The following is a 26,545-nucleotide window of genomic DNA, read 5'->3' as shown; positions in this document are numbered from 1 at the left end:
GTAGGTCTGTGTGCAGCAGTAGACATGCTATCCATCTTCAGTGTCCCCTGGGGAATTTCCTTCTTTCTTATGTTCCATATGCTGCTCTTTCTTGGTTTACGCCATTTTTGTAGGTGGGTTATATCCTCCAGTATTTTTATGAGAAAGGGTATATAGATAGAGTGCCTAAATAACAAATTCCATGATGGAAATGATTTTCATCAGGATACTAAGTAACTGCCCCATTTTCTTCTAGCATCTGGAATTGCAATGGATAGATCTAATGCCCTTCTGATTTCCTATCATTCTTACATTGAGCAAAAGCTCTTTTCCTTTTTCTAAAGTTTTTGAGATCATTGCTTTGTCTCCAGTGTTCTGAACATTCACTAGAATATTCATGTAAGTCGTTTTCATCAATTTTGCTGAACCCACTATGGGTTCTTTCAATCTGGAATGTGTTTCATCATTTCTGGAAAGTTAGCTTGACTTTATTTTCCATAATTTTCTTCTGATTTCTCTGTTTACTCTTTCTGGATCTCTCATGAATATTTTTTATATTGGACCTCTAATTGAATTGACCTTTAAATTTTCTTACTATCTCTCTTATTTTCCTTATGGGAGATCTCCCCAATTATATCTACCATACATTTTTTTTGAAAAAAATTGCTAGCTTTTGAATGTATATATATATATATATGTTTTATTTAAGTGTTGTATTCACAATGCCTAGAACAGTGCCTGGCACAGAGTAGAAATCGAAAAAAAAAAGGTGTGTTGAATTGAATAAGTGAATGCTACTACATATTTGTAAATTCCTGAATGCTCTTTTTTTTTTTTTTGATAGCCTACTATCTTTATTTCTTGAAGGTAATTTCCTCTCTTATCTCTCTGATCACATTAATTATAGATGTTTTGGGATTTTCTTATAATGTTCTTTATTTCTTGTTTTTGCTGTCTCTTTCTACATGTTTGTTTTGATGTCTCTCTTTTGTATTAAAAGCTTTCTTCAGATATTTGGGGATCTTTGGTTTTCCAACTAGTGAAGCACAAAAATATTTTGTGTTTGGATATAGGTTAGAGTGTTGGGGTTTCACTATGAGGTTTTCTGGCTATGATGTTTCATTGGAAGAGTTTGAGTAGTCAGACTCTAAAGATCTTCTTTTCACATGTTTTTTTTTTAATTTTAAAAATTGTGGTAAAATACATATAACATAAAATTTGCCATTTTAACTATTTTTAAGTGTATACTTAAGTAGTGTTAAGTATATTCACATTGTTGTGCAACCAATCTCCAGAACTCTTTCATCTTATAAAACTAAAACTCTATCCATTAAACAACAATTCCTCAGCCCTTCCTTCCCTCTTCCTCTCCCTCTCCTAGTAACCACCATTTTACTTTCTGTCTTTATGACTTTAATTACTCTAGGTTCCTCAATATGTGGAATTATACAATATTTATCATTTTGTGACTGGCTTCTTTCACTTAGCATAGTGTCTTCAAGGTTAATCCATGTTGTAGCATGTGTCTAGAATTTCCTTCCTTTTTGAAGTTGAATAATATTCCATTGTATACAGAATATACATTTTTTTTTATCAATCATTGGTTGATGAACACTTGGGTTGCTTCAATCTCTTGGCTGTGTGAATAATGCTTCTATGAATATGGGTGTGCAAATATAATTTTGAGATCCTACTTTTAGATAGTCTTTTGGATATATACCCTCTAGAAGAATTGCTGCATCATATGGTAATTCTATTTTTAGTGTTTTCCATAGCAGCTGCATCATTTTACAGTCTCATAAACATAGCACAAGATTTCTAATTTCTCAACCTCCTCATCAGTACTTGTCATTTTCTGTTTTTGTTCTGTTTTGTTTTTTGATAGTAGCCATTCTAATGGGTGTGAGGTGGTAAATCATTGTGGGTTTGATTTACATTTCCCTAATGATTAGTGATGTTGAGCATCTTTTCATGTGCTTGTTGGCCTCAGGCTTGTTATTTTATCATAAAAGACTCATCAGTCTCCTGTCCAGTGTTAAGAATAGTTCAGCATCTTTAGAGCAAAACAGAAGGGAGCTGGGCTGGGGGTGTGGCCATCAGTGTACAGATTTTTACCCATTCCTTGTTTCAGGATGATATCCCTGCTCTCAGCTGGGCCTAGCGTCCTGAATCCAGAATCCTTTCTATTTAACCTGTCCAGGAAGAGAACCTCCAGGTGTCAGCTGGGGTGAGAATGGGGGCAGCAATCAAGATTAGTTTTTTTTCAAATAGTTTTCCTGTTTCGGTTTTTCTGTACCCCCACTTTCAAAAGTCACAGCTGATTCCAATTTCTGAGGCTTTAAAGAGCCTTGCAATAATACCAAGCATCTCACTTCTTGGCATCATCCTCTATAGCATTTATTTACTCTCTGATTTTTAAAATTTTGCTGTTGTTATTCCTTTCCCCATTCTCTATTTTTCTTTTTGGTTTTTGTCTTTTATCCCATTATCTCCAATGGAGATTTAGGAGAGGGTGGAGATAAATGTGTCTGTAATTTGCCATTTTAGTTGAAATAGTCATTTTATTTTTATTCCTAACCAATACTCTTTTTCCCCACTTAGAGAGGAGGAAAGAAAGGAACAAAAGTAACAAAATGTAATAAGACATTTCACCAAACTTTAATAAAGTAAAAATAAGGATGAATATTCTTCTCCAGGTCCATTCTGTTGGCATTTGGTGCTCCTGATGGTTTTCTGATTATTTATTTGTTTATTTATTTATTTTAATTTTTAAATTAATTTATTAATTTTCAGGTTTTTACCCAATAGCAAACATTTCTAATATATACCAACCTTAGTGGGAAGGTAGAATTTGATATACAGTGTTTCATCTTATACCTCATCTTTCAGGAGTTCATTGACTTTCTAAGTTGTCGTATACTTCTTTATAAGTACTTATATGTTTTGGTTTGGTCTATTCATCACACTCATGTAAAGCTATAGAAACATGCTTGCTAGTGTCATCTGATAATATGAAGACTGATAGAAGTAAAGAGAAAAGCTACCTGTCATTTTATACAACCTTAGATGGACCATGGCCTGTCCTTCTCTGACATAAAACATCCTCAGAGGATTATCTTTCAGGACTCTGAAGAAAAACTGTGTGCTATTTACTATTTATTATTACCCACTGGGCTGGGGAAAGCTTTGACCTTTAAATAAATTGTTGAAAACTGAAACTAGCCCTTGATCCTGGGAGTATTCAGTTAACATGAAACATTTTAAAAGAAGAAACTTCTATAAAACAATCTATTTAGCTTGTGTAGGCCAGACTACTCTCCCAATCTGAGTAAAAAGCTTGGTCGAGGTTGGAGTGCCATTATGATCGACTATAATTAAGATTATTATAAAAATAGGCATTTTTGGGGCATGGGTAGTGCTTTCAATTATTTGTAATATTATATTCAAAAATAACAAGGCACCGTATAAGGCATATGGTGCTTGAGAAATTGAAATTATTAATCCCAATATAGAGATGAGAAAATTGAGCTTTGGAGTATTGCATAAATTACTTTTCTAATGTCCTACAGCTGGTGAGAAAGTGAAAGAGCTGTGACATAATGTTAATACTTCAGACTTTATGTTCAATGCCTGCTACAGTGAAAAATACTTGCAATGAATTACATAGATATTTGGAGAAAGTGATCATGGACAAAAGAAGTGGTATAAGTGAGATTGAAGGGTATTAGATACAGAATCCTCTCTTTACCTTCCCAAACCATTCAATAACTTCCTCATAGCCTAGCAATTTAATTGTTTATGTGCTTTATCTGTGCCTGGAATTATATATATGTGACTGATATTTTGGATATGTTAATTGACACTGTCAAAAGAATACTCTAAAGGTTCTTTCACAAAAGGTACCTATATCTGCTATAACATGTACTAATTTTAGCAAAATGCCAGAAATAGAAGAAATTCTCACTGCTAATCAGTTTCCAATAAGGAGGACACACTAACATGAAGGTAAACATCCTGGTTTCATTTCTGCCTAGATCCAGGAGCCACACTACCTTTCTCAAGGCAGTGATCCACACCTATGCAATGACTCCACACTCTGTGCATTAGCCCATACATCCTCTGTATGTCCTCTGGCCTCACAAATCAGCTGCTCTGGACCTCTCTCTGCTGGAATGTAGCCTTCATTTGATTTGCACACAGAACTAACTTGAATGCATCCTCCTCTCTTTAGAACAATCAGAGGAAATGGCTTCATTTGGAAGACGAAAGGACAATCTCTCTTCATTTACTAAATACCCTGGCTTCTTAGAAGTTCACAAAGAATGAAAGGACAGACTTGTGCAATTTCCCAGAAATGCTTAGGTGGTAGTGGAACAAAGAAGTTTTTTTTATTCCTTTTTCCTCAAAGAAAAGGTTTAGCTTGAGAGAAGGTAAAGAATTAAGATCCTAGTAAATAAAGAAACAAAAGCCTAATACTACCAACATGTATGAGAGCAGAATGTGACTTCTGTATTAAGGAAAATGATGAATGTTTTCACATTATGGGAACCACTTTAGCACAACCTTAAAATAGTGCTTTCGAGATATGTGAGGACATAGAGAAATTTGTCTCTATACTTTAAACCTTTTCTCTTCCACAAGGATTTTTAGTAAGAATATGCTTTGGACTTGAGCTAAGAGAATGTGAAAGAAAATTTCTAGCCTTGAGTGTTGCTGCCACCTACATGGCAGGAAGACTACAAACAAAACCCAATGCTTTTCCAGACAGGAATCAACTACAGTATACTTTCTATGGAAACATACTTTAGAAATCCCCAGATTTGTTTCTTTTACTTGACTATCCCAAAGACCGTTGAAATGATAGTATTTTATATTTTTGCCTCATTCCCTATCTCTAATTCTTACAGAAATTGACCAAATGATTTTGCTTAGATTGGTGAAATACACTGATTATTTGAAATAGAGACTCATCCAAGGAAATTTTCCTTATCATAAAAACAGTTCTAAGTTCTACCTGATTCCTGTGGCTGGCTGTGACTGTTTTAGGGATGGGATGAAGGCTCTTAATCTCACTGTTAGAGGGTTCTTTCTTTCTTTCTTTTTTTCTTTTTTTCTTTCTTTCTTTCTTTCTTTCTTTCTTTCTTTCTTTCTTTCTTTCTTTCTTTTTTTCTCTTTTTTTCTAGCACTCTTTAAAACACAAAAGGGAAAAAATTTAATACTGTTTCTCTGTTGATTATGATTATAAATTGATACAAATGGAGGTAACATAAATGGGAGAATTCTTTTGGTATAGATAAGAGATTATTTCTGATAAGAAATGTAGTTCCCACTGCACAATTAAGAGAAAATCTCTTTAAAAGTCTAAAGGGAACTTGTGATGTGTCAAGAACACATCATAGACTGTCCTTTTATCTTAGATGGCATCATCTGAGGACATGATGTTCAGTTACTTAGGCTGTGTGAAAACACCTTCTCCCTGGAAAATCCACATGCAAGCTCAAAAGCCAATTATGACTTTATAGATAATTGCAATTAAAATAATTGCTAAGTGAAGAAATGATAGGTTTGCAAACACGTACCAACCAATTACTGCTATTGTGTAATGTTATGAATACTGGTCTTTTGCTGGCATTTGGCACTTTGCAGATCTAGGCAGTGTTAAACTAAACATATACAAATTACCTTAGGTGTTTAAAACCTTGGATCCTTGAATGAAAAATCACTGCTACCTTTCCAATTAGTAGTGTGTTGAAGACGAAAAGGATCCCTAAAATTGATGATGGGAAAACATGCTTGTGCAGTGAAAAAAAAAAAAGGCATTTGAAGAAACAATGTCAAAAGGAAGAACCGTAGGTGCCCAATATTTCCTCTGGTATACCACTAGAAGTAAACCATTTCAAACATTCTCAATGGTCTATGGTTTTAGTTTTCACAGGATATTAAAATAACTATTTCTTACCATTTGTTTCATTATAATCATGCTCATAATGATGCGATTGTCACAGTCTATTTACCTGCAGTATACTTTCTGGGATAAAGGTGAATCTATCCAGATTTAATGAACAGGGCCTAAGACGAGGGGGTGGCAAAAACCTCAGTAATCAGGATAAATGCATTTTAACACAATATTGTAATAAGATTAATATCCCCAAATCCATATCATCAAAATTTAAAACAAAATGGGATCTGAGGGCAGGATGGGTGGCTCAGCGATTTAGCGCCGCCTTCAGCCCAGGGAGTGATCCTGGAGACCGGGGATCGAGTCCCGCATCGGCTTCCTGCATGGAGCCTGCTTCTCCCTCTGCCTGTGTTTCTGCCTCTCTCTCTCTCTCTCTCTCTCTCTCTCTGTGTGTGTGTGTCTCATGAATAAATAAAATCTTAAAAAAAAAAGGGATCTGAGAAGGTTGGGATGAGGGTGACAGGAGTGAGGGAGTCGTGCCAGAGAAGTCCCTGTCCTGCCAATGAGATGAGATGAAGTGACATGCAATGTCTTCCAGGGTCGAAGGTTGGATAGAAAACCCTCAGTGGCACGCTCATACTGGGAGACTTGTTCATTTCTTGTTTGTATTCTCATACATGCCATCTGTAGGTCCTTGCTGATGAAATCACAGCATAGATTGGCCTGGGGACCCGTGTACACAAAGCCACATAACTTTATCAGAAAGAAATCCACTCAAGAAAGCTTTAACTTTGCAAATTTTTTGGTCATGCTATTTTGAAATTATTTTACAGTGCTCACTATGTACATTTTTACAAAGTAATGACTTTCATATTTAATTTGACACAACTTTGAGTACTTGACATGTACAACAAGATTTTGTGGAGAATCAAAAGGTATATAGTACCGTTTTTAAAAAACTGTGTAATCAAAATGTGTGCAATATAAAATTTTAAAAATTACACGAATAAGCCCATTCTGTGAAAATAAAATTTCAAAATCAATTGGAATTAATGTATTCCAAGCCTTTATTTTAAACACATGGCATTAAACTTCATTCTTAAAAATTCAATTATTATAATGTGCCCTCTGAAGATTGAAGAGAAACACTATCTTTTCTAAAATGTTCACTCGAATAATTATATATATATATATTTTAAATATAGAACATTGGAGGAAAATGTGAAAGGAGAAAAATAAAAATCACCCCAACTATTATCATCTTGAGGTAGAATGTTAATATTCAGCAAAATATTTTCCTATCATTTTTCTCATAGTGGCATATTCAAAGTAGCCTTCACTTAGTTTCTAAACTAACAACAGAATGCTTCAGGTCTGAGGCTGCCTCTCTAATTGTAAGTTTATAATATTATAAATTTTACCTTCTATTTGAAGTGCTTTGCTGTGTTCAGATTGCTTTCCGTAAGCCATCTTGTGGAGCATCTTTGCCTGAACCCTGGGAGGGAGCTCTGGACGCAGTATCTGAACACACGGTGGCGAGGTCTTGGCCCTTAAACTTACATTCTTCCTGTAGTCTTTCCTCAGCAACACAGCCAGTAACTAACTCTGAAGAGTAACAGAATCCCCACTTGTAAGTTTGAAAATATGATATTCCTTGGGAGGAAATAGATAATCATAAATATCACCAAGATTAATGCCAAAAGAGGAACACAGGATGATTCTTTAAATGAATTATTTATTACAATGACAAGGAAGATTCTGGACACACACAAATTAGTTGCTTGCTAATACACTTGCTCTGCTTGTTACCTAAGGCTAAGTCAAGAAAGGATAAACACCTGTTCAAGAAGCTGCTGGTTTTGGGTTTTTAGCGGTGGTACCAAGAGGTTAGGGTCACCATGTGGTCAATCCAGTTAGTTGTGCGGCAACTTTCTATTTTAAGTTCTCCTTACAAGAGACATTGCTGAAACTTGCTGAACATTAGTTAATATAAAGAAATCATTTTAAAGATATTTTATTTATTTATTTGGGAGAGACAGAACTAGGGAGAGAGAGCATGGGCAGTGCAGAGAGGGAGAAGCAGACTCCCCTCTGAGCCCAACACAGGGCTAGATCCCAGGACTCTGGGATCATGACCTGTGCCAAAGGCAGATGCTCAACTGACTGATCCACCCAGATGCCCCAAGAAATCATTTTTAAACAGACTAGTGGATTTGTCTACATTTGCACATGGATATTAGAGAACATTTAAATGTCTCTCTCTCTAAAACTCTCATTTTCAGGAATTAAAAATTTAATAGTTAATGGTGTTGGCCTCCAGAATTCATATTGATAAAATATTATAATTAGTCATTTAATATTAATTATTAAATTTTAGCAATTGCAAAATGTGATGCCAAACAATTCTTAAAAATCTCATTTAGTAATGTTATGGTTATGCCAGTTCTAATTTCCTGTATCTGGTGACATTAAAACATATTTTTCAAGGATTCAATATTGGTTTCTTTAGACCTGGAAAATACTAAATATGGCAACTGTTTAAACTTATTTTTAATCTTCATTGAAAAGGAAATAATAAAGCATAGCTCTAAAAACAAAGATTTTTTTTTTTTTTTAAAGATTTTTTTTAATTTTTATTCATTTATGATAGTCACAGAGAGAGAGAGAGAGGCAGAGACACAGGCAGAGGGAGAAGCAGGCTCCATGCACCGGGAGCCCGACGTGGGACTAGATCCCGGGTCTCCAGGATCGCGCCCTGGGCCAAAGGCAGGCGCCAAACCGCTGCGCCACCCAGGGATCCCAACAAAGATTATTTTTAATAAATATCCCAGAACTTGAACATTGAAGTAAGTTTTAACTATTAAAATTGTCCTCTTGAGAGAATATATACATATTTGATATTGCCATCATCAAAAATGTTTTTGGTATTCCTTCTTGTAATGGCCTTCAGAGCCTACACATAGCATGTAAGAAAATGTTTTTCATTGCTTTGGTTTCTACCTTCATTTTGAAACTTGTTCCAAGTAGCTTTGGACTATTTCCAATGTGTGTGGTGGAGAAGGGGAGAGTATATACAATGATTTTCAAAGATGACAATTTTCCATGATTATTCATATTGACAATATTTTACTCTTTGAAGTACAACTTAAAAGTAATTTCAAGAAATGACATCATATTTTAGGGGGGAAAAAAGAACACAGATTTATGTCTGCTTTACATCCAGGTCAGTTATTAATAAAAAGTTCCTTAAAGGTAGAGACCATGCTATTCCAATGTACAGTTCTCTTCTCTTATCACCCCATTGTGTCCCAGCATAGGACCTGATGCTGCTGCCCTCAAATATGTTTGTTAAATTGAAGTGAATAGAATTTCCCGATTATATAGATAGATATATAGATCATATATTTAACATATTATTTCCATTTTTTATGGATTAGGTGATATTTGTATTCATATGCACACTAATAATCTTTTTTTATGATTTTCTATAAATCCAGGAATTATACAAGTCACAACAAATAAATCAGATCACTAACGGTTTTAATAGATGAGCACTTTGTTCCTGTTTATATTGCTTTGCATATTTTAGTTCAAGAATTCCTGCTAGTCAAACTTCTTTCTGGGAAAAGAATTACCAGAGTTTATACTTAAAAAGGATCAATTGCAATGTGCTCTAAGTAGATATATATAGTTTACATCTATAAGGCCAACAAGATCAACGTTTGGCTAAAGACATTGGCTTCTATGTCATTAGAAGTCCAAATGAACCTGATCACACAAGATTGGTCCCTGTTATACTATCACTTATTTGGGCTAATTGATGACTAAATGGAACTGGCTATTTGTTGACAACATTTCATGCTTTGACGAGATTTACTGCATGACTGATCCATATTAAAGCATATACTAAAACAAAATGTTCTAAGCTAACAAATCAAATAAATTTGGTAAAGTTTTAGATTAGATACATTGAGGCAGAATTAAATTTAGAAGCATTGTATTTTACAATATTTAAAAGAAATGTGGTTTTAATATTGTATACATAATCCAGCAACTGAAAAAATGGAAGAAAATCTAAAACAGTGTTAAATTTGTGTCTGCAGACTGGCATTCCTTGTTGGAAATTCTAAAGGAAAGTAAGAAGCAGGAATGTAGAATGATTTTGACAATGATTTTCTAAAATTAGATCAATTCAGATAGTTTCAATCAGCAATTATATTTTTATACACTCTTTCCAAAGTATTAGCAAATCTACTTAAAATCTAATAACTTGACCAATAACAGTATAGTTTTTATACAACAGTAAACAAATAGCAGGTTTAGGTGTCATAGTTTGTCCAAATCTGATTCCTGTAGATAAGATTCCATTTAGCACAGCTTGCAGGAGCACACCTTCGTTATCCATGAATGATGCCTTTGCTTACCTAGAAAGGAAACAGATGATCAGGTTATATGATTAGGTAAAGAAAGAAGAAAGAAAGGAAAGGAGGAAGAAAGCAAGAGAGGAATGAAAAAAGGGAAGGATGAAAGGAAGGGATGAGAAAAAAAATGAAGGACAGAATTACCTATAGTTCCTATATTTTTTCTATCCTAAAATTTCAATGTTAATATAATAAAAAATATTCTTTCTTATAAACTAGGATTCAGGTAAATATATTTTCATTGCATACATTATTAATATAGGTTGTTTTTTCTTTTAATTGCCAAGAAAGATGAAAGTTTTCAAAAAGATGACTTGGGCTTAAAATTAATAAATTTAAAGTATCTCAGTTGCTCTCAGAGAAACCCACAACTGCAATTTTAGGATCAAATGTTATAAATGTTAGTTGAAAACTGGTTTGAATTATAGAATCAAAAAAGCATTTAAATTTCAGACTACTTGGATGATTATTATTGTAGGCTAAAAAAATATCACTTGATTTAAATTATTTTGTCTAGCAAACATATTGGAGCACTGTATCTTAGTTAAGCACTTCTAAATACATTTAAATACATTTATATTAATGACATGACCAGGCATAGTAACCCCCACTCCTACTGGCAAAGACTCAAAAAGCTGGTTATTTGGTTTAGTTAAATGTGTGTGTGTGTGTGTGTGTTTAAGCCTAGAACTTTACATGTTTTTAAAAATTATTAGGTTGATGCTTAAATTTTTCCATTTGGGCAGCTTTTTAAAAATGTCGATATTGTTAAACACAACTGAAGAAAAGGGTTTATGCGTTTTTACTACTGAAATTGTTCTTACTCCTTCTAGAACAATTTTTTTAGCACTAACCCTAAGAAGTGTGTTCTCGATAGCTATGATTGATGGGCTGCTCACACATTACACATTTTTTCTGCTTCATGCATCATCATCAGCCATCTCCAGCACTCCAGTCCTGAATCTGTCCTACTTTCTGTTACCTGATTTTTGCTGTTGATTCATGAGCTAGAATAGTAAAAGAAAAAAAAAAAAAAGCCCTCCACCTTGGCTTTTCACAATGTAGCACATCCCCTGGAAACTGTGAGAAATCTAGTTTTGTTCATCAGATTCATGCAAATGCAATATTGATTGACAATGATGTATATAGATCTATACACATAACGTGCTATATAAAAACGACTAAAATGTTCTCTTAATGCCAGAATGCATACTGATTATAAACTACTTCGGAATGACGTGAAAACACTGATCTGAATGCCTTTTTTTTTTTTTTTTGGACTTTCAAGCTCTCTCTTGCCACTATTTTCAGCTGAAGCTGTTTGAATGTACTGTCTCTAGTGCACTAGCAAGTAAAATTCTTAATTTTCCAAGCCAATAAGGTGATAAAAGCTCAAGGTCTCTCATTAGCACTTGGATAAAAATCACGAATGTCACACTAAATTTTTTATCATCATGAGTGCAAAGATAAGGCACAAGGAACACTTTTTATTATATTCTGGAGAATAGGAATTGAGCTTTCATCACTGTGCATGAAGCAGTTAACAAGAAGTTAACCAGCAAAAGACTGCACTATTTTTGTGATAGCATCTTTCAGATTCAGAAGTGATGAGGCTTTAAAGAGCCAAAGAAAGAAAGCCTAATGGCCCTAAAATCTGAAAAAAGGGGAGCTGTAAGTTCACAATGTTGCCTCAGTGCTTCTATTACTAGACATCAAAGATATTCCCACAGGTTTTGGGAATGTATAAATGCCAGTGAAGAAGCAAGTAGACTTCACAGAATCTAAGCCAGAAACTTCAATCTGGGATTCACCTGTGAGTCAAAACTCTTTGCTAATGAATTATTCCAAAGAAAAGACACTGCTGAGGGAGACCTTAACCTATCAAACAAGACCTCCAGGTTCACTAGCAGGGTCAGAGTAACAAGAATGCTCTAGTCTAAAGTTGCTTTGCCAACCTTAATGGACTGCAGGCACTCACCTGGGTATACAGCTTGAACCAATAAAGAGATCATGATGGCATGATGAATAGGTAGAGTGCTCTAGAGATCAGGTGAACAACCACTCCACCAGCCCTCTAAATTGTGACCTAGTTGCACACTCTGGCCCATTTACAAATGGGTCTTCCTAGTCAACTCAGTGCTGGAGAAGCAGTGATATCAATGGAAAAATACACAGTCTGCAGATTGAGTTCAAGACCCATTGCATTCAAAGATAATCAATGCATAAAGTCAGTCTTATTTTTTACATAAACTTAAAAAGTTTGGTTTCATTAATGACATTTTAAAATGTTGTATCAATGTTTAGAAAACTTTAACTTCACCTTTAAAGAAAGTAAAACTATTATGGTTTTTCTGTGCTTCACTATCCTTTTGCTCTCTGCCTACGTAAATGAATTGGTATCTGCCATACGAAGTTCTAAGAGCAAAGGAAAAGGATGTTCAGGGGATTTGCAAAGAAAAGATTTTATTTGGAAAGGACAATATGTGAAGCGATATTCTTGAACTATGCTTGGATGGGAAAATTTTTTGTTTTTATTTTCTATATGCTATTTGAGCAACTGGTTTGTTCATTAAAAATGATGTAATAAATATATTAGTCATTTAGAGTTGCATAGATAAAACCATGTAAGGTCAATATCCATTAAAGCTAGAAGACTGACCACATTCAACTTTGTAACAGGGAGGATTTTGCATGTACATGAAAATATTAAAAGGACTTTTGAGTGAACCACAATACGCCAGGTGAAAATGGTAAGAACAATGCGTTCAGATTTGAATGCACTCCTCTCCATATAAGGAATAACGGATATACCAATGCAATTACAAACGTAGCTACTGAAGTCCCTCTGTTGGTTTGATGACACCTTCCCAAAGCTTATCCCTTAAAGCTCCCAAATTTTGCTCTCTCTTCTAACAGAGCATGGTTAAATGTACTTTCCGGAGGAATCCCACTTACACATGGTAAATAGAGGTAACTAAACCACTAAAGTAACGTTTATAGTTTTGGAGCCCCTCCATTTGAATGACTTGGTATTTTTTCATTAATTTTTGGATGCTGGGAAGTGGACAGTAATATTTTCACAGTGCAAGAAAGTCCCTGCATGCCACCAATTTCACATATCTTCCTTCGTGTTCAGTTTTAAGAATTTTCCCTCTCAAATGCCCATACTTCAAGGAAATGCACTCTCTCATCAAAATCTTTCTTACTAAACAAGCACCTCTGTCAGAAGTGTCTTAATTTCTTATCACAGAATTTTATCCACACGAGGAGCAATAAATAATTCATGTCATTGCCTCTTTGTTGTGTGTCCCTGAACTGCACAGAGCTGGAAGGCTGACAGCTGTGTCAGGACAAGCACCAAAGATCTGACATGACAAGTGACTAACAAGTTTCTTTCAGTTCATAGTGAAAGAAGACAATGGCCCAAAGTGCAGAAAGAAATCCTGAAACAAAATAAAACTGCTTCTTTCTTTTTACCTAAGTGTTTGCTATGAGCTTATTTCCAACTCACAAGCCCTGGTCATTTTATAGGACTGCCCAGCCCCCTTTATTCCTCACACTCGCTTGGCCATTTACGCCTGGCCACGGATCAATATGAGCAATTCTTGGAGAAATACGATGTCTCCATGACAACCAAGCCACAAATTCTCAGTGGAAGGCAGTGAGACCAGTAGTGAACTCTCCAGAGGTTTCTAGGCCTATAAGGCAAGATGTCTTAAAATGCAGGAATGGACAGAGGAAAAAGCCAGAGTAATTCATTCTTTATTACCAGTTTAATGATGTCCGATGTATAGAACAGTACTCACTTTTTAAGTTAAGATTCTTTATCAGTACCTATCTTTTCTAATTAATCTTTGTTTTGATAGACCCTTTTGTTTCTATCAATCAGGTAAACCCTGTAATATTTGAATTTTACTACAATTCCCTTCATATTGAGGGATGACTGAAATTTATTCTACTTTTGAAAAAACATAAAGCCAATCTGTCCTTGCCGAAAACAATGAACATTTAGGTAAAGGCTCAACTCACAGGTTTAACTGCCTAGGATGGATAGAAAACTGTTTACTAAGACAGTTTAAAAATCTAGTCAAAATTAGGTCATTTTTGTCAAAACTAGAAGCAGTTTTAAAATAATTTAATAGAAATGTGATGCTATCACCGCCATCTCCCTTTTAGAGTGGGACTAACCTACATTTGTTTTTCAGATATTATGGCAGGAGGTGGGCTTAATATTTTGATTAAAAATTTCTGTCAGTGAAAAAGATGCCATTTCTCAGTTCCATGGGATGCTAAAGCAGAAGTGTGGTTGAGAACAGACACACGGCAGCAGTTCATCTTTTGAGGAATCTTGGTGTAGTGGAGGGAACTGAAATACAATGCCATCGCCACTGGGCCTATTGGGGTTCCGAGATGACTTAGGGGACCTGACATAGATTGCAGGCTGCACCTTTCACTGAAAATTAAATCTCAGTAGCTCTCCTCGGGGAAGGATCAGGGGACTGTTTGCAGCTGCCCCCTGTCAGCGAAGGCTACAAGATTTGGAAATCTCTTAACTAAGCTGACAGGCCACAGAGAGGATGAATCAAAAATCTGATACAAGGATCAGCACACAAAGATGCAAGAGGGTCGAGGGTACACAGGCAGCCAGAGAAAACAGGAAAGGAAAACGTTTGGTGGGGGAAGATGGTTAACTCTTTCACTCATGGTAATAAGGTCCCTTCTAGCACCTTATGACTTTGTAGTGATCCGGGAATGTCATTCAACTTTCACAGGATTTTTTTTTTTCCCCTTTTGCTTAATTAGTTGTTAAAGACTAGACATGTTTCGAAACAAGACAAGAACAGAAAGAAAAATCCCTGCTTAAGGGTTTCTGGCCTCTATCCTTCTGCTACATCTCTGTCTATTCTTTCTACAAAGAAAATACAAACCTAAGTAACTCGGGACATGGGTAAATTTTATGGCACGAGGAAGGGTTATTACTTCCTTTTGTTTTGTTTGTTCTCGACAGTTGACGTGTCCCTGAGTCCATTACTGTTCTGCTAAAATCCTTGCGTCCCCGTTAGAATGCTGTCTCTGTTTAGAAAGGCAAATAGCTTGCAATGATGGTAATCTGAGTCTCTTTAACTCTCCACTTCCGCTTGATCCCATTACGTGAATATTTAAAATGCTACCATTTCTCCAGTTTTCAATCTTGGCCTCTCTTAACCAGTTTAGCCTAAAAATTGATGATAATGAACTAATAGTGTCAGCTTCCCTTCTCGGTCATAAAGCCTTTGTACTTCCTCCAACTGAATTCTTGATGAGAGAGGAAAAGGTAACAGCCCCACACTGTGACCCCTGGAGGTGACCATTCATTTGACAGTGCAGCTGCTAAGAGCAAACGGCATCACAATGTCCTCCCTGCCACCCCCTTCCAAGGACCCCAAAGCTGTGTCAAATTTATCATTTTATACTTGACTATTTTTAAATGGCTTTCACCTGGACTCTCAGACTCTTCCAAGACACATCTGTCAGGCATGTCCTCAGTGTCTTGGAAGTTTGCCGAGTTTGAGTTGCTGTCATGCTTGACCGGACTGACTGCAGCTATTAAAAAAAGAGAGAGAGAGAAAGAGAGAGAAGAAAGAGAGCGATGAAAAAATAGTAATAAACACTATTAAAACATTTCCTTTCAGTTGCCCAGATATTTCCAGGGACACACTATGTAAACACAAATAATAAATTGAAATAAAATGTATCCTCTAAGTATGTATTGGCAGACATGTAATTAGTTGAAAAATCTATAGATGAGACTTTATCTTACAAGAAAAATAAGTTCATGGCATCAGCTTAAAAGCTACAAAGTAACAAAGTGATCCTCCAAAGTAGAAATCGTATTTTTAATGCATAAATCTAAAACAATATACTCAATTAACAGCCATAGGACACAGACAGAAGAATATCAGGCTGGTCAGTTAGAAAGAGCCACTCTGCATGGGTGCAGTGGTTCATTTTGTCACATAAATCACAGCTGATGAACACTTTCTATGCATTTTGTTACTTCTTCATCAAATGAGAAACCAAACACCAGAACAAACAACAAATAAATAAAAGCCCTATGAAAATAAAATTAAAAATACAGAATAAATACTTGGCAAATGATTAATAAGGAGGGCCAATGTTTTGAATGATGACTTTAGACAACTTGTCATTATCTTCTGAATAGAAATATGAATAGGAACAGGAACGAGTACAGAAATCTAAAATTTCCTATAAACACATTACACCACCAGCTCCATTAGAGAAATAGACTCAAGTTTCCACATTTTTTTGCACAAGTTATAATACTTGGTCTAAATTATCTCCCTAAGTAACATATTTCCATGTTCTATTTGTTCAAGGAGTCACTTGTCAGGAAAAGTGGACATTGTCTTCATGAAAAAAACTCAGTGAATAACAAAACAAAGCAAGCCAACAATAATATAAATTATGTCATACTTACTTGTCTGAGGCCAAACAACATAAATATGTATATTATTGACTATTGCTAATTTTATCTATTGCAAATTGCTGCAGTAAACACTACTACTGTCTTTTCAGGTCTTGATAACACACACACATATTATTTATAGGCCATAAATGCAAGAAAGGAAATATATAAGCCTTACATGAAATGATATGTTTGTTGGCACAGGGGAGTAGGTCTGGCCACTGTTCCTAAGCCTCCATTAGGAAATGACAGAGCAAAGGCTGGAGGCTGTGTCACTTCACATCCATACTCAATAAGTGATACAAAGGAGCACACCCAAGGTCCAAAGCAGTGTTAGCAGAGCTCACACCTCTAACATTCCTCATCTTATTTCCATGGAATGTATACAGCATTGGTGACCATAACTTGAAGCCCAACATACACACTTTAAAGGAGACTAGTAACATAATTCTGGTCCAAATAATTCTCTTGAGTTTCACCAGTCCTCTCAGAACACAGATAGTTCTCCTCTGTTCTCTGAAAGTGTGAGCATAGAGTTTGAAATCACTGCTTCTCTGAAGCCTTTTATTTGAAAACAAAACATGGGAAAAATGTATGATATTCTGGCATTTAAATTCCCCCCCCCAAAAAAAATTTAAGTAGGTACCATGTCTGTTTTATGCACCTTTATCTGCCCTGGGCTATAGGAGGTATTCTTAAAGGATTTGTGGAATGAATGAGTGAACAAATGAATGAAGCAGAGGTATCGCGCTAGATGTCCTCCTGATCCAAGAGGATATGTGCTTTGAATTATCTTCAATTAGATCCATTCAGGTTTTAGTTTAGGCCCACTTGAGATAAAGGATGCATATTTGTAAAATGATGGTGCGGGTTAGTTTGTAATTTGGAGGAGAGACACATATGGCCTAAGTAGTTATTGGTGTAGCTGCCTTTAATTTTTCTCAGTTTAGATCATACAAATTATTTTTGAATCCATCGATTTTTGTAACATGTTGAAGTGGATAATTAAATGCATCAAAGTCACGGAAAACTATATTACACTGAGCAAGATTTACTGGACTGTTTTTTTTTTTTAAAGATTTTATTTATTCATGAGAGACAGAGAGAGAGAGGCAGAGGCATAGGCAGAGAGAGAAGCAGACTCCCTGTGGGGAGCCCAATGGTGGGACTTGATCCCAGGACCCCTGGATCATGACCTGAGCCAAAGGCAGATGCTCAACCACTGAAGCACCCAGGTGCCTCAGGACTGTTTTAATAATCTTTATTTCTATATATCTTGTTAATTTCCTGAACTATTTGCATTGATATTTATAATAGGGAATGAATCCTACAGCTAAATCTGTTATTAACAACCAGTGAGTTAGCATCTGTGTTTATTGGGGCAAATGCATTTCTCTCGTCATCCCATACATTGTTCTTTCATAATTTAAAATTTTCATCCACTCATTGATTTGCTTATTCTTCCAGCAAGACTCTGTTCTAGACATAGGACCCTCAAGAAGGAAGAGAACATGGTATTAGAACAACAAAGTAAATGCTTGTAACAGTTTCCAGTGGCAAAAAAGTGGTCCCAGGAGGAACTGAATCCCAAACCTCTCAAGAAAGTCAGAAAGTTAGATGTAGTTGTAGCTGCATGATCTTCATTATACTCATACTAGTAGGTACCATGTAATTCTTTTTGTCTCTGATTTTGGAGGGTGTCATTTGTGGGGGTGGGGGTGGTAGGAGAATAGAAAGGATTATTCTTAAGGTATTTTGCTTAATTACATTTTGGCTTCCAAATTTGAGATGGTACAAGATTTGTCATTTTTACTGGCTAATGTATAGAATATCTGGTTCAATTTACTATAGAAGAAATACCTACATTCTGTCAATTGGGAGCAGTGGACACTGGAGAGGTTAATTATTGCCATTCCACTTTTTTTTTTCTTTCTTTCCTTTTTTTCTTTTGATAAGCCAATCTTTGCAATTGTTCTTTTGGGTGTTTTCTGTGATGTTTCATCATTAAACTCTGACATGATGTGTGACTGAGGCTTCCTTAATGAATCATTTCAAAAACAATGAAATCAACAAATATTGATCTAGTGCTTATTATGGGTAGAGCTCTGTGCTAGACTATGTGAAGGGTAAAAAAAATAAAGGCACTTTTAATGTGCCCTCATACAACTTGTGATCTAGTTGAGGTATACTGAAAAGTAACCAATAGGAGTGTTGGAGACAATATTCCAAGAGTGACATAGTTTTTAGGAATGCAGAAGTAATTCTGCAATGGGGGATTGGGAAGTGAATTTTGAATTAGATATCCTTGAAAAGGAATATGGGTAGCCCAAAGGGAGCTTATTCAAGGCAAAAGAAAGAAGGTATGAACCCAGGCATGGTAAAAAAAAAAAAAAAAAGTACATTAGCCCCAGTGCCACAAATGTATTTAACAGAATGTTGCTGCCTACTTTATGCATTTTTAATGAATTCTCCTAACGTTGTCTCTTTGAGCTTTTCCTAAATTGCTGTTGTGGCTAATTCTTCTCACCTGTAGAAGTTAGCTATAGACAGGTTTTTCCTTGCCCTAAATAGTCAATAATTTGATCTTTACTGATGGTGGGCCCATTTATCACAGTAAGTTGTCCTTTCACTATACATATTGACTTTTATTTATCAATACCAAAGTCCATTTGTAGCTCATCACTAAAGTTCTTGGATATTTTCAGTAGTTTTTGAAGATGCATTTTAAAGCTTGGCAGAGAGATACTTTTGACATCGATATAGTGCAAATGATTGTTAGGTTCATTCTTAACTTAAAATCAACTGTTTATTTCCTCTGTAATGGATTCTGAAATAGTCCACATTTGGGAGATGAGGGGCAAAAAAGACAAACTCTTCTTGACAGTTCTACCACTGAGAGATGTAAAGCTATTCCATTTACTCATCACATACCTCAAAATATTGACAACTGAAAGGCCAGTGTGCTAAATATCTTTGTAATATCTTTAATAGCTAAATAGAAACGTCCATGTACTTTGTATGGATGTATTTGACTATCATGTGTTTAACTATGAGTATGATTCTAACAGCCTAAAGAAATGAATGGTTCAGCAGCAGAAGAAAGCCAGAGGACTGTATGACAAAGACACTATAGAAAGATTTATTGTAAGACAATGTAGTGACAGGGTCATTAGTGCTTATGCTTCTTCACCCCCCTCTATTCTCTAATTTGGTTTCAGTTAACCTCTAAAAATTCCCACTTTCCTTTGTCATCATTTGCAGAAAGATGATATTAGTTCTTTAAAGTGGCGAGGCCTAGACTGCAAACAATTCCAAGAACTATTCCCTCCGACCCCAACAAGGGAATGATCACTGAAAAAATGTTCATTCACCTCCACATACAGCAGCTGATTCTTCCAACCAAGGCCAGTACTATAGACTAAATACAGCCCTTGTTAAAAATCCATATCATTTACAGTGTGAATAAAATCTGCACTGCAAATAATGTTTTCAATACAATACTTATGAATGATTTAAAAATATATCCCATCCATCATACGTATGGACTTTTTGGAAGTATTGGGGATATTTAAAGAAACCCATTAATAAAAAGATATAACAGTTTGAAATGCTAGTCTGAATAGAATAAACCACTTTAGTCGCAGATAAAATTCAGAAAAAAATCTTAATCACATCTTATTCAAGGGTATAAAGTAATGTACAAGTTGCAGTACTCAGGAAAGACTAAAAGACCTCTCAGATCTGTGGAATGAGCGGCTGAGAAGCCAAGCACCTGAGTTCAAACCTAGAAGCTCAATATCATGGCCAAGAGTTGATTACTTTCTTGGTTGATCATTTAGGTCTCTTTTCATCCTTTTTTTAAAAGAGATTTTATTTATTGATTCATGAGACACACACACACACACACACACACAGAGAGAGAGAGAGAGAGAGAGAGAGAAGCAGAGACACAGGCAGAGGGAGAAGCAGGCTCCATGCAGGGAGCCAATGTAGGACTCCATCCTGGGACTCCAGGATCACGCCCTGAGCCTAAGACAGACACTCAACTGCTGAGCCACCCAGGCATCCCTCTCTTTTCAATCTTAAGGCATCATTAATGAATCAACTGAAAAACAAACAAACAAACAAATAAACCAAAAAAACAAAAACTTTCTACAGGCTTAGAAGAAAGAAAAGCTACATTAAACTCAAGAAGTAAATACTAATGCAATACTCACAGATCACCAAAGACTACAATATATTTTAAATTAGAGGGAGACAAAATCAATGAAAAGACAAAGTGGTAACACCATATTTATAAACAAAAAGGATGTCATTTGAATAGACCCCAAATTCACTTCACAAAGTGGTTCTCTCAGGACAGATGTCTTATAAGATAAACATATCTACCTAAAGAACTATGTACTTATTACCCTTACTTTAAGAGTATCTACTGAGATAATCAAGTGATAGGACCTCTTGATTATATTTGAATAGCAAAAGCTGCATCCTGTATCAGGTTTCAGGCTGATTTTGTATCAGTGTGGACTGGAACCTGGGGAAAATATCATATAAAGATGTCCAGAATTAAATAAAGTATCTGATACTTCTTTGTAACTAAGGAATTACTGTCTTATGGACAAGTTCAACAAGATGAGTTAACATTAGACTTATGTGTTTTTGCTATCTTTCTGCAATTGTAATCAGACATGGGATATTATTTTCTGGATGACATTTTCTAGTATGAATTGCTTTAAAGATGACATTTTCAACTGGTAAAGAAATGAATTTTCCAAAATGTTGTGAAGAGTAACTATTATTTTGCTATCCTTACCAGATGTATAGAATTAACGTTGCTATTTTATTTAAATAGTTTGGGGATATATGTGTATTATACACACACACAGAGACACACACACAGGATCAAATCATTGACTATTTAGTCTAAGGGGGAAAAAAATCTATCTATAGCTAACTTCTACAGGTGAAACGCATGGCTGGATCAGCCAACTATTTGGAGGAAGGAAAATATAAATGATGAAAAAGATACCTAATTAACGAATCTTTATTTTTTATAAAGATTTATTTATTTATTTGTTTTAAAAGATTTATTTATTCTAGAGAGAGAGTGTGTGCAGAAGGGAGGGGTCAAGGGAAAGAGAAAGAGAGAATCTTAAGCAGGCTCCATGCCCAATACATAGCCTGACTCAGGGCTCCATTCCATTACCCTGAGATCATGACCTGAGCCAAAAACCAAGAGTTGAGCATTTAAACAACTGAGCTACTCAGGTGCCACATAATGAATCTTTTAAAACAATGCTTTACTCTTCCCAGATATATAAATTCCCCCATCATCCAGGGTGTTTGAGCAATGGGATGCTTTGGTAAGGCTGATAAACACATGAGCACATCTCTAGACCAATTGCAAGGCACAGGGCATGTACTCAGAGTACTTATGAAATGACTGATTGAAACTGCTAAGGAACATTCCTAAAAATTAAAATCCAATGATTAATTTCACTTGTAGTTTAAGAAGAAAATCTTAAGGTTAGGCCTAGAGTTTACAGCTCAAACAAACCAAATAACCCCATCATCTATTATTAATGTCACAGGCAGTCTGCCTAAAGAAGGAGGCCCTCTCTGCCTTATTTCTGAATGAAAAATAAAATTTTTCACTGTTTAGCACCCACATATATGTATTCATTGGAGCAAAAATGAGTATCAATAATTTCAGTATAGACATGAACTTTTGAGTTCCTGGGGACAAATATGTTGTACTGGACAAAAGTTCAGTTAATAGGACCAAAATATCTGTTGTTTATTAAATTCCACCTTTGGTCCTAATAGTGTAACCTCATGACCTTGAGCAAGTCATTTCACTCTCCTGTACTCAGGTCCTTTTATCAATAAAATGAGAGAGTTGGACTGGACAATTTTCTTGACATCTTCTGGGTCTGAGACTCAAATATTCCTCTAGTTAAAAATCCAAGTCCAACCTATCACTCAGTATATCATTGAACAGTATACCAGGATGATAAGTGGCTACTACACTAGCCTTGGAGATAGTAAGGACTTCTGAAGCTCTTTCTGAATGAAGTAAGATTGATACTTTTCTACAAGTGGCAATGTCCAGTCTGACTGAGGGACAGAGGACATCAAGGCAGTTTCAGAGGGATACTTGGGTAGCTGCACTGCTAGTGAGGCAGCCCTACAGAAAGAGGGCCAAGAAAGGACCGAGGCTACAGTATGGCCACTTCTGAAAACAAACTGACTTGTTGGGATAGAAAAATATCTGTCATATGTTTATCAATGGTACAAAACACATTGTTAAAACCAAATCTTTTTAAAAAGAATCATATTTATGTAATTAATTTCTTTAAATAATCCCTCTCTTCATTAATCAGCTTGGAAAATATGAACTTCAATACAAGATAAATCATCCTAAATGAAATTAAGTGGGTCCATGTAATAATTGCAAGAAGCACCGATGCAGTGGATGAGACCTGGCTTGGACGTTACATGGTCTGAATTAGGTTAGGCTTCATGTGCACTAGACTCCTCTGAGGATGGGCTCCATCTTGGCTTTGTGGCCAGAGACATGAAGAGGTTCTCAATTATTATTTAGTAAATTAATGTAGAGGCTGGTGTTCCTGTGGAATTGTATTTTCCTCAAGTCAAATCTCTTAAAGGGCAACTCTTTCTATTCCTTTTGTATGTAAGGATGGGGCCCATGAAGTCATTTGTCTTAGTCAAGCCTGACATGAAAACCAACTCTAATCAATTTATCTAAACTCTCAGACTGAAACAGACTATAAGGACAGATTGCAGGTAGCATGGAGAGGGTCCGGCAGAGAAAATGTGTAAGGTAATTTGGGAATAGGAAAGGAGAATAACAGGCAATGATGCAACTCTTTCTTCTCTTTCTGCTGCATTTCCTCAGTCCCCATAAGGGTAAATCTTGAGTTATCAGTGAGAGTCTTGCCTGGATTTCTTTACGTACTCCTTTAGAGTAACCATTTTGTTGGCAAGCAGTGTTCCCAAGAGAGGTGGTAAGCAGGTGAGCAGGAACCTTTTTTTAAAACATCAAATCAAAATAATTTCCTCAACTTTGGTCCTTGAACATTATTTAATAAATTTAGAGTGGAAATAACTCCAGGAAATATTACTTATTATTATTTCTTATAGTTATGTATCATTTGGTAAGGAAGATAATTTCTGGATGCAAGAAATGAGCTGGTCAAATCAGCAAGCTCAATCCCAGCTTTCTTTGCTAAACCAGAGAGATAATTATTCAAGACAAAGAGATTCAGGGACATCTTATCTGAAAGGACTCTGTCATCACTAAAAGGAAGTATAGGTGATGGATGAGTTCTAAGAATGTATAGAAATTAACTCTCACACTCTTCATGCATCCAGGTTCTGCAAAAGTCATTTGACTTTTCTCATAAGGACCAAATCCTATGGTAAATACACAAATGCATTAATTTTACTGTTCAGAAGTTCAAGAAGTTGAAGGCAGGAATGGATTTCAAAGACAAAAACAAATATATCCCTACATATTGGTAAATTGAAGAATAGTCAATTATGGGAGAATTCTAAGAGGAAATTTATAGTAAACTTCCAAGCCTGCATTTGAAAATTTAGAAGGTCAGGAAAACAAAAGAGTCACTTCAATCAAAAGAGCATCAAGCTAGCATTTGAGACTAGAGATAAACGTGATTTATATATGAACTTAAGATAAGGATTCCCAGCAGAGGGCAATTTAAACCACAGCAAAGTCCACAGTTCTCCATAAGGAAAATACCAAAAACATTTTTCTCTTGAATCACTAGGAGGAGGAACTGTCAAATGGCCCCACCATTGGAATTCATAAGAGCAGCAACCCTTCCATAGGCCGAACCTAAGATGACACCATCAGCTTGGGGAGAATGGTTGGCAGGCAGTCTCAAATTCCCAGCTGATAGTCGTCTCTATCTCAGGGGAAAACATTTGTCTCAGATGGTTAATCAAGTGTCAGAGCTCTTTCATCTCCTAGATAGGAAATGGAAAATAAGGAAATCAAATTATCTAGACTACGCCTTAGTTTTCTAGTTCTTTGTCAACATTAAGAAGGATGCAAGGAACAAAAGGTCTAAGTTACCACATTTTGTATCATTAGACTTGGTTACTCTGAAAGTGATTTATTTTTATTTGAACGACATCAAATGGTATGTTAGCATACTTAAGACCTTACTGAAATTGAATGGAAGATATGCTTGGATGCTAATAATGTGCTTAACCACTGTATTATAATCGGTAGCAAGCATCACTCTCTCACACAGGCACTCACACAAGACAGAGATAACATAGGTGGTCTGTTGGGATTGATTGCTTCTTATGGTCACGCATGTAAAATGTAGCCACTCATTTCAAAAATATTAACTTTGCTGGGGGATAAATCATTAAAAGATGCCTTCTCAAATCCTCAAGCTGAGTCACTGCATAACATTCAGTATTTGTACTAATATCTTTAAGAGATGGTTGCCCAAAATATAGAAATGCCCTTGATAAGAAGAGACTCTCATTTTGATACTAAGCAAGCCAGTGGCACCTATAAATAAAAGAAAAGAGAAACAAACCTAAAGAAAGCAATGTTTAAAGAGCAAACATGCATGTAGATAAAAGGAAACCAGTTGCTCAGATATGATGAGACTTTCAGAAAGCTACGTTCAATACAAAAAAGGTGTTATCATAATTACAGAGCTAAGTAATAGGTAACAAAAGGTAAGGGACAGATATGTCTAGATAAGACAGTGTAAAACAGTGTCACAGATCAGTGTAAAATATTCCTTACTAAATTTTTACAAATTGTTTGAAAAAATACACAGGAAAATATCCGGGACTACAGACAACACTAAGAGTTCCTGAGTTGTGAAATATGAGACTGATTAGATTAACTATAGAAAACAATTGCAAGGCTGAATCACTGGGAATACATGCTGTGTACACATGTCAGTGTAGTAAATTCTGGGAACCATTTAAAGGAAACATGATCCAAGTTTTACAAGTATATGTAACAAGAACATGGCTCTGAGCTATCATTGACTGTGACTCAAAGACATTAGGCCAATGTAAAAATGTAGGCAAATGGTTAACAGAAGGCGGGCACTTTAGGAAAGGGATAGTCAACACAATAAACCAACCATAAGAAAACCAACAAACGAGCCCAGCAGGCCTCTGGATCAGGGCCCCTGTATGTGTTTCCAGAGATTGTAGCCAATACAGGACACAGTGATATTTAAGAGGCCAACCAAAGGTCTGGGAGGAATTAGCGGGAAGGACAATCTACATCATATCAGAGTATTTCAAGAAGAAATTAGGAAGACCAAGACTCCAGCATGGAAGTCAATCTGAAGAGGAATGTGACTGATATTTGTAAACTCATCAAGAAGTTATATACACCTATGACTGCCACTTTTTCACCTCTAGTTCATCTAACCCCTCAAGGTAATTCTACTCTTACCCTACTTTCCAGTGCCAGAGTCACTCCTCTATTTTAATAGCCTGATAAGACATGTGTCTCCCTCTAGTAACTCTTTAAACTGAGGTGACTCATATCCCTAAAACCAGGATCTGATCATGTAGCTTCTGCATAGAAAAATCTGCAAGCACCTCTGCTCAGTTGGCAATGGGGAATTCGGGAGTCATAGATTTGAATACCTTTATAATGTAGTCTCAGTGCACATTTATTTATTTATTTTTAAGATTTTATTTTTATTCATGAGACAGAGAGAGAGAGAGAGAGAGAGAGGCAGAGACACA

At 35.8% G+C, this 26,545-nt stretch overlaps 1 protein-coding gene across 2 annotated transcripts in view; it reads right to left on the bottom strand.

The window, feature by feature from the left end:
• Window positions 1-8,581: 8,581 nt before the first annotated feature.
• WDR72 (WD repeat domain 72) overlaps window positions 8,582-26,545 on the bottom strand; it is a 230,245-nt gene continuing 212,281 nt past the window's right edge. Inside the window, exons 19-20 of one of the 2 annotated variants that reach the window (XM_041746684.1) lie at window positions 15,778-15,882; window positions 8,582-10,302 (exon numbers count right to left, since the gene is read on the bottom strand). In XM_041746684.1, coding sequence (XP_041602618.1) covers window positions 10,247-10,302; window positions 15,778-15,882 — 161 coding nt within the window. In that variant the 3' untranslated portion in view covers window positions 8,582-10,246. The remainder of the gene's footprint in view (window positions 10,303-15,777; window positions 15,883-26,545) is intronic. The other variant, XM_041746685.1, reaches the window with a different exon arrangement.

This window comes from Vulpes lagopus, chromosome 2 (genome assembly GCF_018345385.1).
Source record: "Vulpes lagopus strain Blue_001 chromosome 2, ASM1834538v1, whole genome shotgun sequence".
NCBI lineage: Eukaryota > Metazoa > Chordata > Mammalia > Carnivora > Canidae > Vulpes > Vulpes lagopus.
This window is presented reverse-complemented; position numbering and strand designations above follow the sequence as displayed.